Below are 18,082 nucleotides of genomic sequence, written 5' to 3'. Positions count from 1 at the left end.
GCAGCCAAGGTCATCCCCCAGGGGAGATCGGCTCGGCAATTAGAATAAAACAAAGGCGAGGAGAAGCACAGCAGGACAAGTTCCTTCAGGTCTGAGCTGACTGCAGCTCGCAGAGGTTAGCTGGAGCAGGGGCGGGGGCGACACAAGTGTGCTGTTGATTGGATTCTTCAAATGATTACCAACCTGACAGCGCTGAGCAGAGTCTGTGCTTGCCGAGGATTAAATTGCACCAAAGAGTTCAAAATCCGATCTTTGCAGAGCTGTGTGTGCTGCCCCGATGACCACCGGCCCAGCCACCCAGCTCCTGGGGCAGACAAAGGCTTCTGCTTCATCCTCACAGTGAGCAGGAGCAGGAGGAGGCTTTCTTCTTGATGCACTACCTGGGTGCCATCACCCCCAGCCATCGCTCAAGCCCCCCGGGCAGCCTCCCTCTGGCCTGGAGACAGCCACATTCTCCAGAGCAGCTCGGTGCTCTTTAGTACCTGACCTGTTTTGCAGCCCCTGGTGACAAGTGGCATCATTCTTTGTCGGGTGTATTGTTTGTGGTTGGTTGTCTGTCCTCCCCCCACCCTCTGAGCCTGGGTTTCTGGAGCGCTTTTGCCTTTCTCTCCTTTCAGTAACTGAGTGTGCAGCCAAGGCAGGTTTCATCTCCACACCCTGTGTTGAAATGCTTACAATGAAATCGCTGAGAGCAGCAGCAGCCTTAGCAGGCATGGGTTACCTGTCCTCCCGAGAGGCTTCAGCACCTCCCAGCACCCATCCCAGCCGGCTGTAACCCAGCATGATGTGACCCCAACACCCTACCTTCCATTCAGGACTGGGGACCTACACAGGCAGAGGAAACCCTGAGACACTTTGTTATGGTTTAAGCTTTTTCAGCTACCTATCCCGCCACAGGAGCAGGACAAGAAGCCTTTGCCTGGAGCTGATGCTGTGCTGCCAGCAGTGCTCAGGGTATCAAACTCTCGATGCAGACCCTTGGGACACATCACAGAGGTTTTACCCTTCCCATCTAAACCTCCAAAGTAAGTTGGGGCACTTAGGCGCCAAAGGTCCTGGTTTCAGCAGGATCTGCAGAAGTCTCCAGATCTGGTCCCCTGGTCCTAAGTCCTTTCCGTTGTGCGACTGTTGTACAGAGCCCTGCCGTGCCTGGCAGCTGTGCAGTGGAGCTGTCTGCTCCCTCCTACGGGGGCAGACAGACACTTGCTCACATCTCGCCCTTCCACCCTGAGGCAGCTCCAGACCCTGCAGGGCTCTGCACGCTGCTCCCCAGGGCTCAGCTCCTTCGCCTCCCACAGGCTGGCGGTCCCCTCGCCCCTTTGTGCGCAGCCTGGCTCTTGGGCAGCTGCCGCCTGCCCGGGGCTCCCCTTGCGCTGAGCTCTCGACCCTCCGCCCGCCGCACTGACCACCAGGCCTGCCGCAGCCGAAGCAGGCCCAGGGCTCTCGGGTGGGCAAAGCTGCTCTGCCCTGCCCTCTTCCTCCGCATCAACCGGTGGCTCCGGACACAGCGCTCCCGGCCAAGGGAACGGCACAGAGCAGACGAGCACCGGGGCAGAGAAGGGAGGCGCTGAGCTCCGCCGGCGGGAAGAGGAAACCCCGCCCCTGCCCCGCCCCTGGTTACGAATCAGCCAATAGCTAGCGCGGAAACGTGAAATTCATATCTGCGCTCCAATGGCGCACAGCGGGGTGCATTCCACGCGGCCGCTGCCCGCCTCGATTGGGAGAGCGCGCGGGCTCGGTGCGCAGCCATCCAATAGCGCCGCAGGAGGGTCAGGACTCCGGGAGAGTCACAGCCAATGAGCAAGGCGTGCGGAGCCCGCCGCGCCGCCCCGCTCCCTATATAAAATGGCCCCGAGAAGGGCGGCCGCTTTCGAGGTGCTGCTGCCCAGACCCGTTGCGCGTCTGCCGCTCCCAGCGCTGCCCGCTCCCAGCCCGAACCATGGTGAGCGCGGGCCCGGGGGAGGGGGCTCCCGGCGCCGCTTTGCTCGCCGATGCGGAAAGGGGGGCGGGGCGGCCCCGCCCGTGCGCGGCGGGAGTCGCAGGTCCGCGGCGGGGAAGGGGGGGAGGAGGAGGAAGGGCGGCACGGGCCCCGCGCCGGACCGTGGCGGCTGCCGGCCCCCGAGCCGCGCCCCCCGGACCCTCCGCGCCGTGCCGCGTCCCAAAATGGTGGCGGCTGCGCCGAGAACATGGCGGCGGTGCCCGCTGGCGGGGGTCGTGCAGCCCCCGGCCGGCTCTGAGGCGGCTTCCGCAGAGCTGGCTCCGGTCGTGCCCCGCTGGGCGCAGCCAGCCGCCGGGGCCGTGTCCTGTGCCGCTGCAGCGGGACGTGGCTGCGCATCCAGCCCGGGCGGAGGGGGAGCGCCGGGGGAGCTCTCGGGGGTGCCTGGGGAGTGTTCAAGGGAAGGGGAGAACCTGCGTGGGGCCCGCGGTGGCAGGGGAGGCCGCGGGGAGGCCTCTGCCCCTTGCCCCCCGCCGCCGGCCGGGTGGTGTGCGGCGGTGCGCGGAGCTCGGGGAAGGGCTCCTGGCAGAGGACTTTGTGAGCCTGGTGAGTAACAAAGGTGAGGTGCAATGACCTTGTGAGCTCCGAGTCATCCCTGGAGGGAGATGCGAGAGGTGTGGTAAAGGCTGGGAGCTGAGGCGGCCAGGCCGGGCCAGCTGCGGGGCCGTGCAGCACAACACGTGGGAGCTGTCAGCTGGAGGCTCAGGCCTGAGCTCCCGCGGACATTGGCCCTGTAGCCCTGCTCGAAGTGAGACTGTGGCTGTGCAAAGGTTACGTTGGAGGAGGCGCTGGGGATTGTTTCAGTGGGGTTGTGAACACCTAGCTCCGTACTTGTTGCACTGAAACACAGAAGTAAGGCCAGCTTTGGAGGGATGTTTTGATGCTCTTATTTTGCTCTTACCTGTCTGAGGTACCAGATCAAGAGTATGAATGCAGCCCCTCACCTCTGCAAAGGATGCAGCTTTCCTGTGTGACCTGGTGTCCTGCTGGGAGATGCACTAGATGATCTCCTGAGGTCCCTTCCAGCCCCATGCATTCTGTGATTCTCTTGAGTTTCACCCTAGGGAGAGCAGGTTGCTTGTCATGGGATGGTGTTGAGCTTGGTCTGGGCTGTTGCAGCTGTTCTTGTGAAGCTTGGCTTTCCATCAGCTTTACACAAATGAAGCTGCACCTAAAGTATTGTCCTGGAGAAGACAAGGGACCTAGAGCCTGATCTGTCAGTACAGCTGGGGAGAGCTGGGCTTCAGCCTGTCAGAGGATCCAGTAGCAGCCTGCAGCTACTGCAAGGACAGTAAGGAAAGACAAGGCAGTGCTCAGACTGGTGCAGGTCACACAGCACCAGGAAACAGAGGAGACAGAGGCTGGAGGGGTTCAGAGTGGGCTTGGAAAGGTCTCTGCTCCTGTGTGAGTGGGAGCACTAAGGGGCTTCAGGATTCTGTGGCCTGAGCACAGCACTGAGCAGTGCTGTCTGTGGGACTTGCTCAAGCCTTGCTAACTATGACACTTCCACCAGTGGTGTGTGAAGGTCCAGAGCTGTGACAGTTGCCTCTTCCCTGTCCTTAGACCTTGGAGATGGCTCAGGTTTTGTTCTGTTCTATGCCATGGTGAGGCTTCTGCTCTGAAAAGGCTGAGCAGAGTGGGCAGAGTCTCTTGGTGTCTAACAGGGATCTGTGCCACTAAATAGCCACCCAAGTGCTGAGGTGCTGCAGGAAGCAGGGGAAGGAGCCCTCCCAAGGCAGGGGCAGCAGCAGCACCAGGCCAGGCCTCTGTGACTGATTCTTTTTTGCCAAGTTTTGTTGACCTCCGCCGATGGAGATCCCTTCCCCTCTCTGGTGACCTGTGCCACGGCTGCACCTCTCAGCTAGCCAAGCTCTTCCCAACACCCAACCCAAATCTCCCAGCATCTTCCAAACACCTGGCCTCTCCTGCAGAGTGGAGGGAAGGCTTCTTGGTGCCTCCTGTTGTAGCCTGGCAGGTTGTTTGCCTCACTGAGCAGGAGGAAGCTCTGCTGGGTACTGAGGATGGTTTCTGTGGTAACCCCTAGGATCTTTTCCACAGGGCTGCTTCTCAGCTGGCTGCTTCTGTGTGGTGACTCTGGGAGTCGCTGCCCTGTGTGCTGAGCTCTGTGCTGTCAGAACCAGCAGGGCATGCTCTTGACGTGGCACCTGGGGCACCTGCTCTGTGGCTCTGTTGCACAAGCTGTGCTTTCAAGGACATGTGCATAGCTCTGGCTTTGTGTGGTTTGAGCAGTGGCACTGCTTCCTTTGATGTTGGGAAGCTCCTGTGGTGTCTTCCTTGGGCAAGCAAGGGCCTGTGCACTTCCTTTCAGTGCCCTTCCTCAGCTGCTTAGGAGCTTCACTAACAATGTTTGGGTCACTGATGGAACCTCAGTGCAGGTGTGGACCTGGACTGAAGTGGGGTTATCACTCTCTGCTCTCTCCTCTCACTAAGGAAGAGCTGCAGGATGTCCTCCTGCTTTCCTGAGGTGTGGCCTCATTCATTGCCAGGAGCTGCCTCCAGTGGCTGCAGCTTTGGGCTGCATGCTGGGAGCTGCCTTTTCTGTCACCCTTCTGCCAGTGCTGGTTGTCTGCAGTGCAGCACCCAGTGCAGTGCTTCGGCCTGGAGAGCAGTAGGGTGTCAGCAGCTGTGGGTGAGGCTGGTTGCAGAGGGGCTGTGGATTGCTCTTCTGGAGGCTTGAGTGGGTGGGGAGCTGGAAACCAACAGTTCTGTGCTGCTCAGTGCTGTGGTTGAGAACAAGCCATGGGGGTTTGGGCAAGCACAGGCTGAACTTCTTGGACTTCCCAAGGAGGTTGAAAGGGCTGCTCCTGATTTCCTGCACTCACTGTGGATGTGGACTGTGTCCAGACCTTATGGCTGGATGACACAATTAACTTGTCCCATGAAATTCCACATCAACAGTTCCAGGTCCTGCTTGTGCTGGAATTTCCAAGGCCAAGGTAATTGCCATCCAGTCCCAGGGTCTGAAGGCAGTTACATGTGACTGGTACTCAGAGCTGTTCTGTGTGCAGCCTCCCCTAGAGCCCTTTCCTCTGTCACTCCAAGCTGTCAAATACAAAGCATTGCAGATGGACCAGGAGCTGGGAGCTGGTTCTCTTTGGTCTGACTTTCAGTGATCAGCCCAGGGCTCAAATAGCAAGGAAGCTGGCTTTGTGCTCTGGGTAGCAAAGGCAGCCTGGATCCATGCATTGCTGTGATCAGATCCCTCTGCTGCCAGGAACCACGTTCTGCACAGCTTAGGTGAGGTCATGCCTGGTGGTGAGGGGCTTGGTGCTTTGCATGCAGCAGTGTGGTGTGAGCCCTCAGGTTTCATACAAGGGGTTGGGTTGGAAGGGACCTTAAGGCTCATCCAGTTCCAACCTCCTTGCCATGGGCTCCAGGCCTCATCCAGCCTGGCCTTCAACACCTCCAGGGAGGGCACAGCCACAGCCTCCCTGGGCAGCCTGTGCCAGAGTCTCCCCAGCCTCACTGCCAACAATCTCTTCTTCATCTCCAGTCTGTCTCCCCTCTCCCAGCTCAAAGCCATTGTTCCTCATCCTGGCACTCCCAGCCCTTGTCCAAGTCCCTCCCCAGCTCTTCTGCCCCAGCCCCATCCCTGTCCTGCTGCTCACGCTACTTTTGATGCAGCCCAGGCCATGGTTGGCCTCTGGGCTGCCAGGGACCATTGCTGGCTGCTGGGGAGTTTGTCATCAGCCTGCACCCCCAAGTCTTTTTCCTCAAGGCTGCTCTCAGCCACTCCTCACCCAGCCTGGATTTGTGCTTGGGATTGCCCTGCCCCAGCTGCAGGACCTTGCCCTTGGCCTTGTTGAACTTCATGAGGTGGGCTTGGGATCACCTCTGCAGCCTCCAGCTCCCTCTGGATGGATCCCTCCCTTCCAGTGTCAGCCACACCACACAGCTTGGTGCCACCCACAGACCTGCTGAGGGTGCCTCAATGCCAGTGTCCATGTCACTGACAAAGATGTTTCTGAAGCCATGCTAAGGTTGGTTCCCAGACTGCTCAGAGTTCTGGACAGTGAGCTGGTTTCTGCTTTTCTGTGCTTCAAGCAAATGGCCTCAGGCCCTGCAGCAGGCTTCCCTCCTGGGGCTGCAGCTCCCAGGGGGATCCTTAGGTAGGTCCAGGCATTGGTGGTTCTAGGTGGAGAGGAGCTGGTTGGAGGGTTTGGAGGAGTTGATCAAGCTCTTCCAAACCCTGGCCTGGTTGGAGATGGGGAGGAGGAGGAGTGGGCTTGGGAACACAAGCGTCTGCGAGGGTCCTCCTAGGTGCATGGTGCCTGCGAGAGGCTTTTGCTGTGTTGTGCTTTGTGCCAAGTGCCCCAAACCCCAGGGCAATGAGGCCGAGCTCTGCGGGCAGGGAGCTGCCTCTGCAGCCTGGGGCCGGTCGTGTGGTGCAGCCCTAGGTGGGGTGTCCAGGGCGCTGCCTGCGGTGCGGCCCCGGGGCGGGGGCGCGGGTGCCAGGCGCTGCCGGCGCTGCCGCCCCGGGCGCTGCCGGCGCTGCCGCCCCGGGCGCTGCCGTCCGCGCTGAGCGCCGCGTTCTCTCCCCGCAGCGCGAGTGCATCTCCGTCCACGTGGGCCAGGCAGGAGTGCAGATCGGCAATGCCTGCTGGGAGCTGTACTGCCTGGAGCATGGCATCCAGCCCAACGGCACCATGCCCGGCGACCGGAGCCTGGGCGGCGGCGACGACTCCTTCAACACCTTCTTCAGCGAGACCGGCGCCGGCAAGCACGTGCCCAGGGCTGTCTTCGTGGACCTGGAGCCGGCGGTGATCGGTGGGGGGGGCCGGCGGTGATCGGTGGGGGGGGGCCGGCGGGGATCGGTTGGGGGGGGCCGGCGGGGATCGGTGGGGGGGGCCGGTGGGTGGGGGGCCCCGGCGGCGATCGGTGGGGGCCGCAGCGCTGGCTGAGGATCTGCTTGGCCAGCCCTGCAGACTGCCTTGGGCCTTTCGGTTGTCTCCCTTCTAGGGAGCTGCTAGGGCAGGTGCTGCCCAGTGCTGCCAAGGGGCTAAAGGAGGTTGCTCCACTCTGGACTGGAAGGGGTTGGAAGCTTGGATGGAAGTACTGTCCATGACTGCCTGCAGCAGTGCAAAGCATAGCAAATACACCAAATCCACAGTCCCCCCTGGCCAGGGTTCTCCAGCAACCTCCTTAGGCCAAAGCTTCATAGTCCACCTCGGCCACAGCTCTCCAAAAAAGCCTCCTTAGGTCAAAGCCTTCCCCAGCCTCCCTCCAAACCAGGCCAAAACCCCGGGCCTCAAGTGCTGTGCCCCCCATGCCTCTCTGCCCCATACCACACCCAGGAGACAGCTAGAGTTCGGCCTGGCAGCTCCAGGCCCTCTGCATAGCAAAGATAAGGGAGCCCTGGCCAGGAAAGGGACAGAGGGAGAGAAGGGGGCTGGACAGCTTGTGCTGTTCCCTTGTAAAGGGCAGATGCAGGCATTCTGGGAGTGAAATAACAAAGGTGACACTTCCTGGTCCTCCCCTGGACCTTTCCTGCTTCTGGAGGTCTGCATCCTATCTGGGGTTGCCATCACTGGAGGTGTTTGGTGCCATGGTTTAGTTGATTAGGTGGTGTTGAACGATGGCTTGGGCTTGATGATCCTGAGGGTCTCTTCCAACCTGGTTCATTCTATTCTATCCTGATTTCTTCAACCCATAACACCATTTTTACTACAAAAAGCTTGCCTGCATCTTCCTAGTGATGGGAAGTACTTGGTGGGACTGGCACAGGTGCACTCTTGGAGCTCTAAAGCATTGAAGTGTGACCTCCTGCCAGCCTGTGGGCCCTCTGAATGTGCCTCATGCTTCTGCCATGCAGGGAAGTAAGAGTTCTAACCTCTTGGCACAGTATGGCACAATGTGTCCAGCAGTCAGCTTTTAACCACGTGGTGTCATTAGAGCAGGTTTCTGTGCCTGGCAATGGTTCCTGTGCTTTCTCCCTGAAGCTTGAAGAGTGTTTGCAGAAATGAGTCTCAATCCAGGGCCTTCCAGAGGTGCCCTGCTGCCTTCCCTTTGCATGGCAGTCCCCTCTGCTGTATCCCATGCTCTGGCAGCATCCTCAGTGCTCAGATGTGATGCCCTGCATCAGCCCCTGCTGGATCCCAGTGTGGGCTCCCCACTTTCACAGGTCCCCCCTTGCTTGTGCTTGCTGTCACTGTGTGCCTGAAGAATCCTGGGCTCAGTTTTGTGGCTGCACTGCCTCAGTGCTTTGGGGCTCTCACAGAACAGGAGGCCTGTTTCTTGTGCTGCTGCTGTTTCTTACTGCCATGCCCAGGGTTGGGAAGGGGGGGCAAGGGAATAGGCTTAGGCTGCTCCTGTAGACTCAAACTGGGGGTCTCCTGCAAGTTGCTTTTGTTGTGGCACCCCAGAGCACTTCTGTGGCCAATGCAGTAGAAAGGACTCCTGAAGGAGAGCAGAAGGTTGAGGTGAGGGTGCTGGACTTGGAACCTCTAAAAAGACCCAAAGCCCCCTTGGCCAATTCCCAGGAGCTGTGGCAGGTCTGGCTTTGTTTTCCTGAGCCCCATGGCTTTTGCTTCCTCTGCTGCTGGCCAGGTGGTGGCTCTAAGCAACCAGAAAAGGCTGAGAAATGAGGTGAGGGAGAGCAGGTGGCAAAGCTCTCATCTTGCCTCTGGGGGTGGGTAGCTGGTGAGTCTTGGGACAAATGGTACAAGGTGGTGTTCCAGTGCTTGTTAATGGTGCCAGTGCAGCATGGGGAGCTGGGCAAAAGGCTGTCTTATGAAACAGTTGGCAATAGGAAGAAAGCCAGGGCTTTGTTACAGGTTACATCAGAGCCTTTCTCAGGGCTAGCCTTCTGAATCCCTGCCCTGCCTGGCTGCAGGCTCCCTGGGCAGGGCTAGCATGGCTTGTCCCATTTGTGCACTGCTTCCCTCTGCTCTGAGTTCATGGACACAGCTGAAAGCATCTGTCCTATAACCTCTCCTGCAGCAGCTGTTTTGATTTCCTTCCCCTCATCCTGCCCCAACTGGTCAGGCCAGATGTGCAGAGATGTGGTGCTAAGGGACATGGTTTAGCATCAGACTTGGTAATGGTTAAAGGTGTTCCCTAACCAAAGCAGTTCTGTGATCTGCTGTGCAAGCAGCAGCTCTGGAGGTGCCATGTCTGTGGAGCAGGGATTTCTGGAGCTCCCAGAGCTGCTGTGGGTGAAAGCAGCAGGGCTGCTGCATGTGTGCCCCAGCTCGGGGGCAGTACCATGGCTGGGAGTTGCTCACTCTCGGGTTAGGCAGCGGCAGTGCGAGCAGGCAGCAGCCATGGCAGCAGCATCTGCAGCTAAAGCTCTTTGCTTTCCACTTGATTTTAATGGAAGGCTGCAGCACTGCACTAGCACACAACTCAAGAAGGGCTTGAGCTCAAGCAGAGACAAAGCTGTGCTGAGTTCCTTTGTGGCAGGACAGAGCTGGAGCCTGCTGGATGTGAGTGCATGCTTCTGAGAGCTGGTGGAGATCATAACTGAACCACTCTTTAAATCTGGAGTCCCAGAATGGGCAGGGTGGGAAGGCACTTCTGAAGGTCATCTAATCCAGCCCCCCATCTGCACAGCTTTTCAACACAGACATTTGCTCTGGAGCTTGCAGCTCAGTAGTTAATAACTGAACAGATGCTACAAAGAGCATCTCCTGTTCCTTTGGAGTCTTTATCCTTGGCAGAGAACACAACTGAGGGAAAGGAGACAAAGCAGTGCAGGCTCTGCCTGCCCACAGCTGCAGAAGCAGTAAGGCAACATCCTGAAGGGCCTGAGAAACAAGGGAGGAGAGCAGCATTTCAGATGCTGATCTGCAGCATCTGGGCCTCAGGTTGTCTCAAACTGTGGATGAGTGATTCTGCTGCTACTGCCCAGTTTCCAGCTGCCCTGGCAGGTCAAACCTGTCAGTGAGGGCAAGGGGAGAGTTTCTGAGCAGGAGAGTGTTGGGTGCCAGCATCCAGTCTGTGCTGAGCCTGTGTCACCTCCTGACGGGAAGGAACCGAGCTGCTTTTTGTCTCTCAGCTTCAGTACCTTGCTCTGGACACCCTCAGGTTTGAAAAGCTCATTCTGCACAGAAAACTAACTTGGAAATCTTGTCTCCCCAGATGAAGTTAGGACTGGGACATACAGGCAGCTCTTTCATCCTGAGCAGCTGATATCTGGTAAAGAAGATGCTGCGAATAACTACGCTCGAGGGCATTACACGGTCGGGAAGGAGATCATTGATCTCGTTCTGGAGCGCATCAGGAAGCTGGTGAGATGCTTTTCCTTCTCTTGAAGACTCTTGGACATCTTCCCTTAGCCTGTTTGACAGGGTTTGGCAGTTAGGATGATCAAAAATACATGGCCCTGCAAATTGGGCTTCCACTTGTGCTATGGAAGAAGAATCTGTGGACTCGCTCTGCATCTGGTTTTAGTCTCAGCCAGCTGGGGATGGTTGGATTACTCCTGCCAGGTAGGACTTTCAAGTGGTCTAAAATGCTGATGAGGCTCAGAAACCTTTGTTTCATGTTCAGCTTCAGAAAGACAGTGCTGGGAATTATGATTTGCATAGTTCCTGCTGGAAAAGGATTGGTCTCTTGCTGGGGCTCTGGCAAGGCAGTTTAAATAGCAGTGTTTGCTTCTGTGGCTCAGACTGCTGTTTGCATTTCCTGCTGCCATGATTCCTGAATTAATTTGAGGCAATAACAGCAGAGAAGGAACCTCATTAAGCTGGGATGGTTTAGGCTCCCCAGTACTTTGATCATGGGGCAGATTTATGAAGATGTCAGCTCAGAAGGTTAGAGTTCCCTCTCAAAGTGTCCTGAATCCATGTCACAAAGGTAAGGAGCCCTCAGTGCACACAAACACAGCTCCTTTCAGAGGCAGTGCTGAGCCTGAGCTGGGCACCTTCTGCACATCAAACCTGGCACTGCTCTCAGTGCCTTGCTGCCACCATCTCTAATTAAAGCTAAGCTGCTTGCAGCAGGCTGTACTTTGACCTGAAAACCGTGGTTGTCATGTCTCTACAAGCTGTTGAAAGTCCCTGTCAGCCCTGGGAACCAGGCTGAGCATCATGTGGCACTTCTGAGGACAAGGCAGTCTGGCTTCTTCATCTGAGGAGGTGAAGCTGCAATGGCAGTGTGATACCTTCTGACAGCTCCCTTGCCTGGACTGAGTTCTGTGCAGCTCAGGCAGTGCTGCAGCAATAGCTCTGGGACGGGGAGCTGCTCCATTTCTGTGCAGGCAGGGAATGTCAGAGCAAAGGGAAAGATGGTTGGTTGGTCTTGGAATGTTACTGCTGCTCTTGGTCATTGTCCTTGGCCTGAGAGCTGGGGCTTAGGGGAACTGCTGAGGTAGCCATTTGAAGTGGGGAGGGCACCCCCCTGTACACAGGGGGCTTGAACCTGCCCAAAGTAAATGCTTTTATGGGGCCCCTGGTGGATTATTGGCAGAGGGATCCATTTCAGTGTTGCCTTCCTGAAGCTTGAACAGTTGGGGTGAGTCAGAATGGAACTGGCTGTCTGGAGCTGGGGCTCTGGGTGTCTGACCCCTGTGTTCTCTCTTGCAGTCTGACCAGTGCACAGGCCTGCAGGGCTTCCTCATCTTCCACAGCTTCGGGGGCGGCACTGGCTCAGGTTTCACCTCCCTGCTGATGGAGAGGCTCTCCGTTGACTATGGGAAAAAGTCCAAGCTGGAGTTTGCCATCTACCCCGCGCCCCAGGTGTCCACGGCCGTGGTGGAGCCTTACAACTCCATCCTGACCACCCACACCACGCTGGAGCACTCCGACTGCGCCTTCATGGTGGACAACGAAGCCATCTACGACATCTGCCGCCGCAACCTGGACATCGAGCGCCCCACCTACACCAACCTCAACCGGCTGATCGGCCAGATCGTGTCCTCCATCACCGCCTCGCTGCGCTTCGACGGGGCCCTCAACGTCGACCTCACCGAGTTCCAGACCAACCTGGTGCCCTACCCCCGCATCCACTTCCCGCTGGTCACCTACTCGCCCATCATCTCCGCCGAGAAGGCTTACCACGAGCAGCTCTCGGTGGCCGAGATCACCAACGCCTGCTTCGAGCCCTCCAACCAGATGGTGAAGTGTGACCCTCGCCACGGCAAGTACATGGCCTGCTGCATGCTGTACCGCGGCGACGTGGTGCCCAAGGACGTCAACGCCGCCATCGCCGCCATCAAGACCAAGAGGACCATCCAGTTCGTGGACTGGTGCCCCACCGGCTTCAAGGCAAGTCCCACCCTGGCTTCTTCCAGGCTTCTCCTCCTCTGTCCTGGGCTTAGGAAGCCTTTTCCTCCTGGAGGTGCCATGTGGGTACCTGCTTTGTGTGTTGAGAATCACAGAGACCTCTGAGCTCATCCAGTCCAACCCTTGACCCAGTGCCTAGGGTCAGCACTAAACCATGTCCCTGAGCACCAGCTCCACACACTGCTTGAACACCCCCAGGGATGGTGACTCCAGCACTGCCCTGGGTGGTGAGAGAGCCCTTCCAGTGCAGAAATATAGCCTAACATCCAGCCTGAACCTCCCTTAGAGCCGCTTGAAACCATTGCCTCTGGTTCTTGTCGGCAAGGAGAGGAGGCTGCCCCCTCCTTGCTTCAACCTCCCTTAGAGTCACAGAATCAATAAGGTTGGAAAAGACCTCAAAGATCATCAAGTCCAACCTGTCACCACAGACCCCAGGACACCCAAGTGCCACGTCCAATCCCCTCTTGACCACCTCCAGGGACGGGGACTCCACCTCCCTGGGCAGCCTTCAGGGAGCTGTAGAGAGAAACGGGGACAGGTGCCCGTGCAGAGCTGTTTCCTCAGGTGTGAAGCACTTAACTTCTGCCTTGTTTGGCTCTGGGCAGCGCCAGAGGCTTCCAGGAGACTCAGGCTCTCGTGCTTCTCCCACAGGTCGGCATCAACTACCAGCCGCCCACGGTGGTGCCCGGCGGGGACCTGGCCAAGGTGCAGCGGGCGGTGTGCATGCTGAGCAACACCACCGCCATCGCCGAGGCCTGGGCGCGCCTGGACCACAAGTTCGACCTGATGTACGCCAAGAGAGCCTTCGTGCACTGGTACGTGGGGGAGGGCATGGAGGAGGGGGAGTTCTCCGAGGCCCGCGAGGACCTGGCCGCGCTGGAGAAGGATTACGAGGAGGTGGGCACGGACTCGCTGGAGGGGGACGAGGAAGGCGAAGAGTACTGACCTGGCAAGAGGAGCAATCGCCAGGCTCTGCCCCTGCTGCCTCCTGGGGAGCGCTGTAAATCCCCTCAGATAATTGGAATAAACTTCTACCCCAGAGCTCCTGTGGTGTCCAAGCTCTGCGTCCGGCGACACCGGCGGGCACAGCCCGGGAGGCAGAACCTCTGCCCGAGAGAGGAGTGACGCAGTCCTGCTCTGGCTGGATGAGGCCTCGGGTGCTGCTCCTTGGAGGCCTAGCAGGGCAGGTTTCCCCCAGAGCCGAGGCTAGAGAGGTGCCTGAGCTGCGAGAGCAGTTGTGTTCCTCAGGCTCTAAAGCTGGTGTCCCCAGAGGCGGTGGAGCTAACCCTGTGTTCCCCTAGAGATGGAAGACCTCTCAAGGCAAAGGCTGCTGAGTTGGCTTTCTGCTGGCTCAGCCATGGGCCAGTAACTAAGATGTGGTAACCTGGAAGGGCAGGAGGTGCCCAGATAGGCTCTGCCATAGCGTGAGGAACCTGCCACTTCTGTCAGGACCTGGGGGCTGCTCTGTCCTCCTGCCACAGGGGCTGCAGGCCTTGCCCGCCGGCCTTCTGCGGAGTCTGCCTCTTGCTGAAGCTGTCTGGAGCAGGATGTGTCTGGGTGAGGTGGCTGAGGCTGAGCCCTGAACCACTCACCTGCAGAAGTAATTAGCCCTTGGTTCAGGTCCCACAGGATCTCCTCCCTTCGCTGTAAGCTGATGGAGCCTAGCTGATTAGACAGGGCTGGCTGATCAGCTGGACTTGATCTTGGAGGTCTCTTCCAGTCTGGTTGATTCTGATGCTGTAAGAGAGCCCTGGGATCATCAGGTTACCTTCAGATGTGGGCAGCCTCTGTCAAGCTTTCTGCATGGTCTGAGTGGGAACCTGGGGACACAGGACCATGATCCACCACCCAAACAACCTCTTGCTAAGTGTCACCTAGCTGGGTGACTGAGGAAGGCTGCCACAGGGGTAGCAAGGGTGGAATAGTCACATGTGTGGAGATGCCAGCGGGCTGCTGGGTTTGACTGTGAGATCCCAAAGGCTGACTCCAAGGCGAGACTGGAGCTGGAGAGTTCCTCTTCCCATTTCAACTGTATTTGTAGTCCTGATTTAACAGCAGAGCAGGGCCCAGGCCATGGCTGTGGGGGAGCTGCAGGTCCCTGCTCAGGGCCCAGGCCATGGCTGTGGGGGAGCTGCAGGTCCCTGCTCAGGGCCCAGGCCATGGCTGTGGGGGAGCTGCAGGACCCTGCTCAGGGCCCAGGCCATGGCTGTGGGGGAGATGCAGGTCCCTGCTCAGGGCCCAGGCCATGGCTGTCGGGGAGCTGCAGGTCCCCCTGCTCAGCAGAGGTCTTGGCTGTGCTATGAGAAGTGCCTTAACCTCCTTTCATGTGAGAGCTTGGCTACTGCTGCGGATTTGACATCAGCTCAAAGTGGGAGCCTTCCCTTAGCTCAGGTGTGACCTGGGGGTCCTTGGGTTTAGGTTCAACAGGCTGCTTGCTGCTGGTGATGGAAGGGCTGGCAGCCTGCTCGCCAGGGCTGCTCACAGCTCTGCTCAGGTTGGGAAGCCTGCAGTGCTACAGTGTTTGTGTGCCTGCAGCTGTTGGGCTGGGCCACACTGATGGGAAATTAACCCCTTGGAGATGGAAGCTACCAGAGATGGGGAGAACAGTCCTAAGGTTTTGTAAACTAGAGGAGTGCCTCAGATTCCTGTCAGCCATGGCCTGGTGCAGGCACTGGAAGTCATCCCCCTGCCATTCAGCTTAGCTGAGCATGTCTGAGGCTTCAGGGAGTTTCTCCCTTGGCTTTCCTTGCTTTCATGTCCCATGGCAGGCATCAGGATGTCAGCTCCTGGTGACTAACTTCTTTTCCTGCTTGGCTGGGGTGATTAAGCAAATGTGGCAGGCACAGCCCAGGAGACAGGCACATTGCTGCCAGGCACAGCAGCTTCACTTCAGAGCACACACAGCTTTCATGCAGTGGCAGTGCCCACAAGAGGAATGTGCCAGGGGCTGTTTCATGCCTTACAGAGGTCTGGGTGCTGCTGGCAGGCCATGCAGGCCTTCAGCAGGGCCTTTAACACCGTCCCCCACAGCCAACCCCTGGCCAAGCTGTCAGCCCCTGGCTGGGGCAGCAGCTCTCTGAGCTGGGTCAGGAACTGGCTGGAGGCTGAGCCCAGAGAGTGGTGGTGAATGGTGCCACAGCCAGCTGGCAGCCAGGCACCAGTGGGGTGCCCCAGGGAGCAGTGCTGGGCCCCAGCCTCTTGAACATCTTCATTGATGATCTGCAGGAGGGGATGGAGTCAGTCAGCAGCAAATGTGCAGATGACAGCAAGCTGGGGGCAGAGGTTGGTCAGGCAGAGGGCAGAAGGGCTCTGCAGAGGGACCTTGCCAGGCTGCACAGATGGGCAGAGGCCAACAGGATGGCAGTCAACAAGGCCAAGTGCCAGGGGCTGCACTTTGGCCACAGCAGCCCCAGGCAGAGCTACAGGCTGGGGGCAGAGTGGCTGAGAGCTGCCAAACAGAGAGGGACCTGGGGGTGCTGATTGACAGCTGCCTGAACAGGAGCCAGCAGTGTGCCCAGGGGGCCAAGAAGGCCAAGGGCAGCCTGGCCTGCAGCAGGAAGAGTGTGGCCAGCAGGAGCAGGGAGGTCATTGTGCCCCTGGACTCTGCACTGGTTAGGCCACACCTGGAGTCCTGTGTCCAGTTCTGGGCCCCTGAGGTCAGGAAGGACATTGAGAGACTTGAAGGTGTCCAGAGAAGGGCAACAAGGCTGGGGAGAGGCCTTGAGCACAGCCCTGGGAGGAGAGGCTGAGGGAGCTGGGGTTGCTTAGCCTGCAGGAGAGGAGGCTCAGGGGAGACCTCATTGCCCTCTGCAACTCCCTGAAGGGAGGTTGGAGCCAGGTGGGGGTTGGGCTCTTCTCCCAGCACCAGAACAAGAGGACACAGTCTCAAGCTGTGCCAGGGGAGGTTCAGGCTGGAGGTGAGGAGAAAGTTCTTCCCAGAGAGAGTTGTTGGCCCTTGGATGTGCTGCCCAGGGAGGTGGTGGAGTCCCCATCCCTGGAGGGGTTCCAGAGGGGATTGGATGTGGCCCTTGGTGCCATGGTCTGGTCATGAGGTTTATGCTGACAGCTTGAACTGGATGAGCTTTGAGGTCTCTTCCAGCCTTGGTGACACTGTGAGACTGTGTGGCTGCCAGTGCCAGCAGCAGAGCTGCCTGCAAGAGCTGTGCAGGAGTGGATTCCTGCCCTGGCCATCGGGGTGATCTTCAGCAATGCTTCAGCTTTTCAGCCTGCAGGTCTCCTGTTTGAGGCTGGCATGTTCAGCTCCCTGCTGGCCCTGGCTGGCTTTCTCCTGCAGCTGTGGATTCCCTCATGGAGGACACTGCTGCTGTGATGGGGACTGGCCTGCAGCCTGTTGTTCTCTGGGCACACAGGGATCAGCCTGTGCAGGGCACAGCACTCTGTAGCATCCCTGTGTAAAGCTTGTGCCTGCTGAATGCTGAGCCTGGCTGGGGAATCCCTGCTGGAGGCACTGCAGCTGAGCTGCACTGAGCTTTTCAGTTTCAGAAGCAACCTGTGGTGCTGCTTGAGGTGCTGGGAAGCTGGAGCTTGCCAGGTGTCTGCTGGTGGCAGGTGTGACAGGAGCCATGGGACTGCTGCTGCAGCCCTCTTGTACATTCTCAGCACACTGAGATGCTCCTCATTGGCATTAAGAGCCACTCCTGCCCTGGCAGGTGGGCACTTGGCTCCCTGGAGCCATGCACACACTGAGCTCAGCTGAGGCAGTGATCCTCCCAGATCTGGAGCCAAGGTAACTGCAGCAGGAAAGTCCTGCTGAAACTGCTCCTGCTTCAGTTGGCTGAAGGAATCCTCAAACAGGTTGTAAGCACTGCCTGGATGGCTGAATTAACAAATGAGTGTTCATCTCTCTCCTGGAATGGAGAGGAGATGTGCACTGAATGGATCTGAGTGGCAGAGTCAGTGCCTGAGAGTTGCAAAGGTTAAGATCAGCTCCCTTGAAAAGAAAATTCCTACTGAGTGCCCTTCCTCAACTCCAACTTCAAATGCTAGGAGCTCCTCACACCCTGCTCTGGGAGCCCTCTGCCTCTCCTCTCTGGTGGGAGCTCCTCACACCCTGCTCTAGAAGCCCTGTGCCTGCCTCTCCTCTCTGCTGGGAGCTCCTCACACCCTGCTCTGGAAGCCCTCTGCCTCTCCTCTCTGCTGGGAGCTCCTCACACCCTGCTCTGGAAGCCCTGTGGCTGCCTCTCCTCTCTGGTGGGAGCTCCTCACTCCCTGCTCTGGAAGCCCTCTGCCTCTCCTCTCTGCTGGGAGCTCCTCACACCCTGCTCTGGAAGCCCTGTGGCTGCCTCTCCTCTCTGGTGGGAGCTCCTCACTCCCTGCTCTGGAAGCCCTGTGCCTGCCTTTCCTCTCTGCTGGGAGCTCCTCATACCCTGCTCTGGAAGCCCTCTGCCTCTCCTCTCTGCTGGGAGCTCCTCACACCCTGCTCTGGAAGCCCTCTGCCTCTCCTCTCTGCTGGGAGCTCCTCACACCCTGCTCTGGAAGCCCTGTGGCTGCCTCTCCTCTCTGCTGGGAGCTCCTCACTCCCTGCTCTGGAAGCCCTCTGCCTCTCCTCTCTGGTGGGAGCTCCTCACACCCTGCTCTGGAAGCCCTCTGTCTGCAGTGGCAGGAGTGCAGCCATTAGCTAGAGGTAACTAAGTCTCTTCACCTGTGTGGTGACACAGCTTCCTCCAGTGCTGAGAGGCAATTCATTGCCATCACCTGATACAGAACAACTTCAGTGACTCATGAAGTGGAGGAGGAGGAGGAAGTGAGCTGGAGCCTGTGGTGGATGGGTTTGAACTCTGTGGTAAATTGCTTATCTGAGATCTGTTCTGCTGCCATTCCA

General features: G+C 58.4%; 1 protein-coding gene across 1 annotated transcript; it reads left to right on the top strand.

Annotated features, from left to right (window-relative positions):
* The first annotated feature begins 1,857 nt into the window (after positions 1 to 1,857).
* Positions 1,858 to 13,193, top strand: LOC104300161 (tubulin alpha-8 chain). Its single transcript, XM_054176582.1, has 5 exons — positions 1,858 to 1,942; positions 6,562 to 6,784; positions 10,097 to 10,245; positions 11,542 to 12,222; positions 12,892 to 13,193. Exons 1-5 carry the CDS (start codon positions 1,940 to 1,942, stop codon positions 13,183 to 13,185), a joined length of 1,350 nt encoding a protein of 449 aa, XP_054032557.1. The 5' UTR covers positions 1,858 to 1,939; the 3' UTR covers positions 13,186 to 13,193.
* Positions 13,194 to 18,082: the final 4,889 nt, after the last annotated feature.

Source organism: Dryobates pubescens, chromosome 35 (assembly GCF_014839835.1).
Source record: "Dryobates pubescens isolate bDryPub1 chromosome 35, bDryPub1.pri, whole genome shotgun sequence".
NCBI classification, from domain to species: Eukaryota; Metazoa; Chordata; class Aves; order Piciformes; family Picidae; genus Dryobates; species Dryobates pubescens.
Note: the sequence above shows the minus strand (reverse complement) of the source record. Positions and strands in the feature narration are given on the sequence as shown.

What these genes read in the sequence shown, in the direction of transcription:
- LOC104300161 (XM_054176582.1), top strand. An exon ending in CCTGGAGCCGGCGGTGATCG is followed by an intron (nt 6,785 to 10,096) that starts GTGGGGGGGGCC and finishes TTGTCTCCCCAG; the next exon opens with ATGAAGTTAGGACTGGGACA. An exon ending in TGGAGCGCATCAGGAAGCTG is followed by an intron (nt 10,246 to 11,541) that starts GTGAGATGCTTT and finishes TCTCTCTTGCAG; the next exon opens with TCTGACCAGTGCACAGGCCT.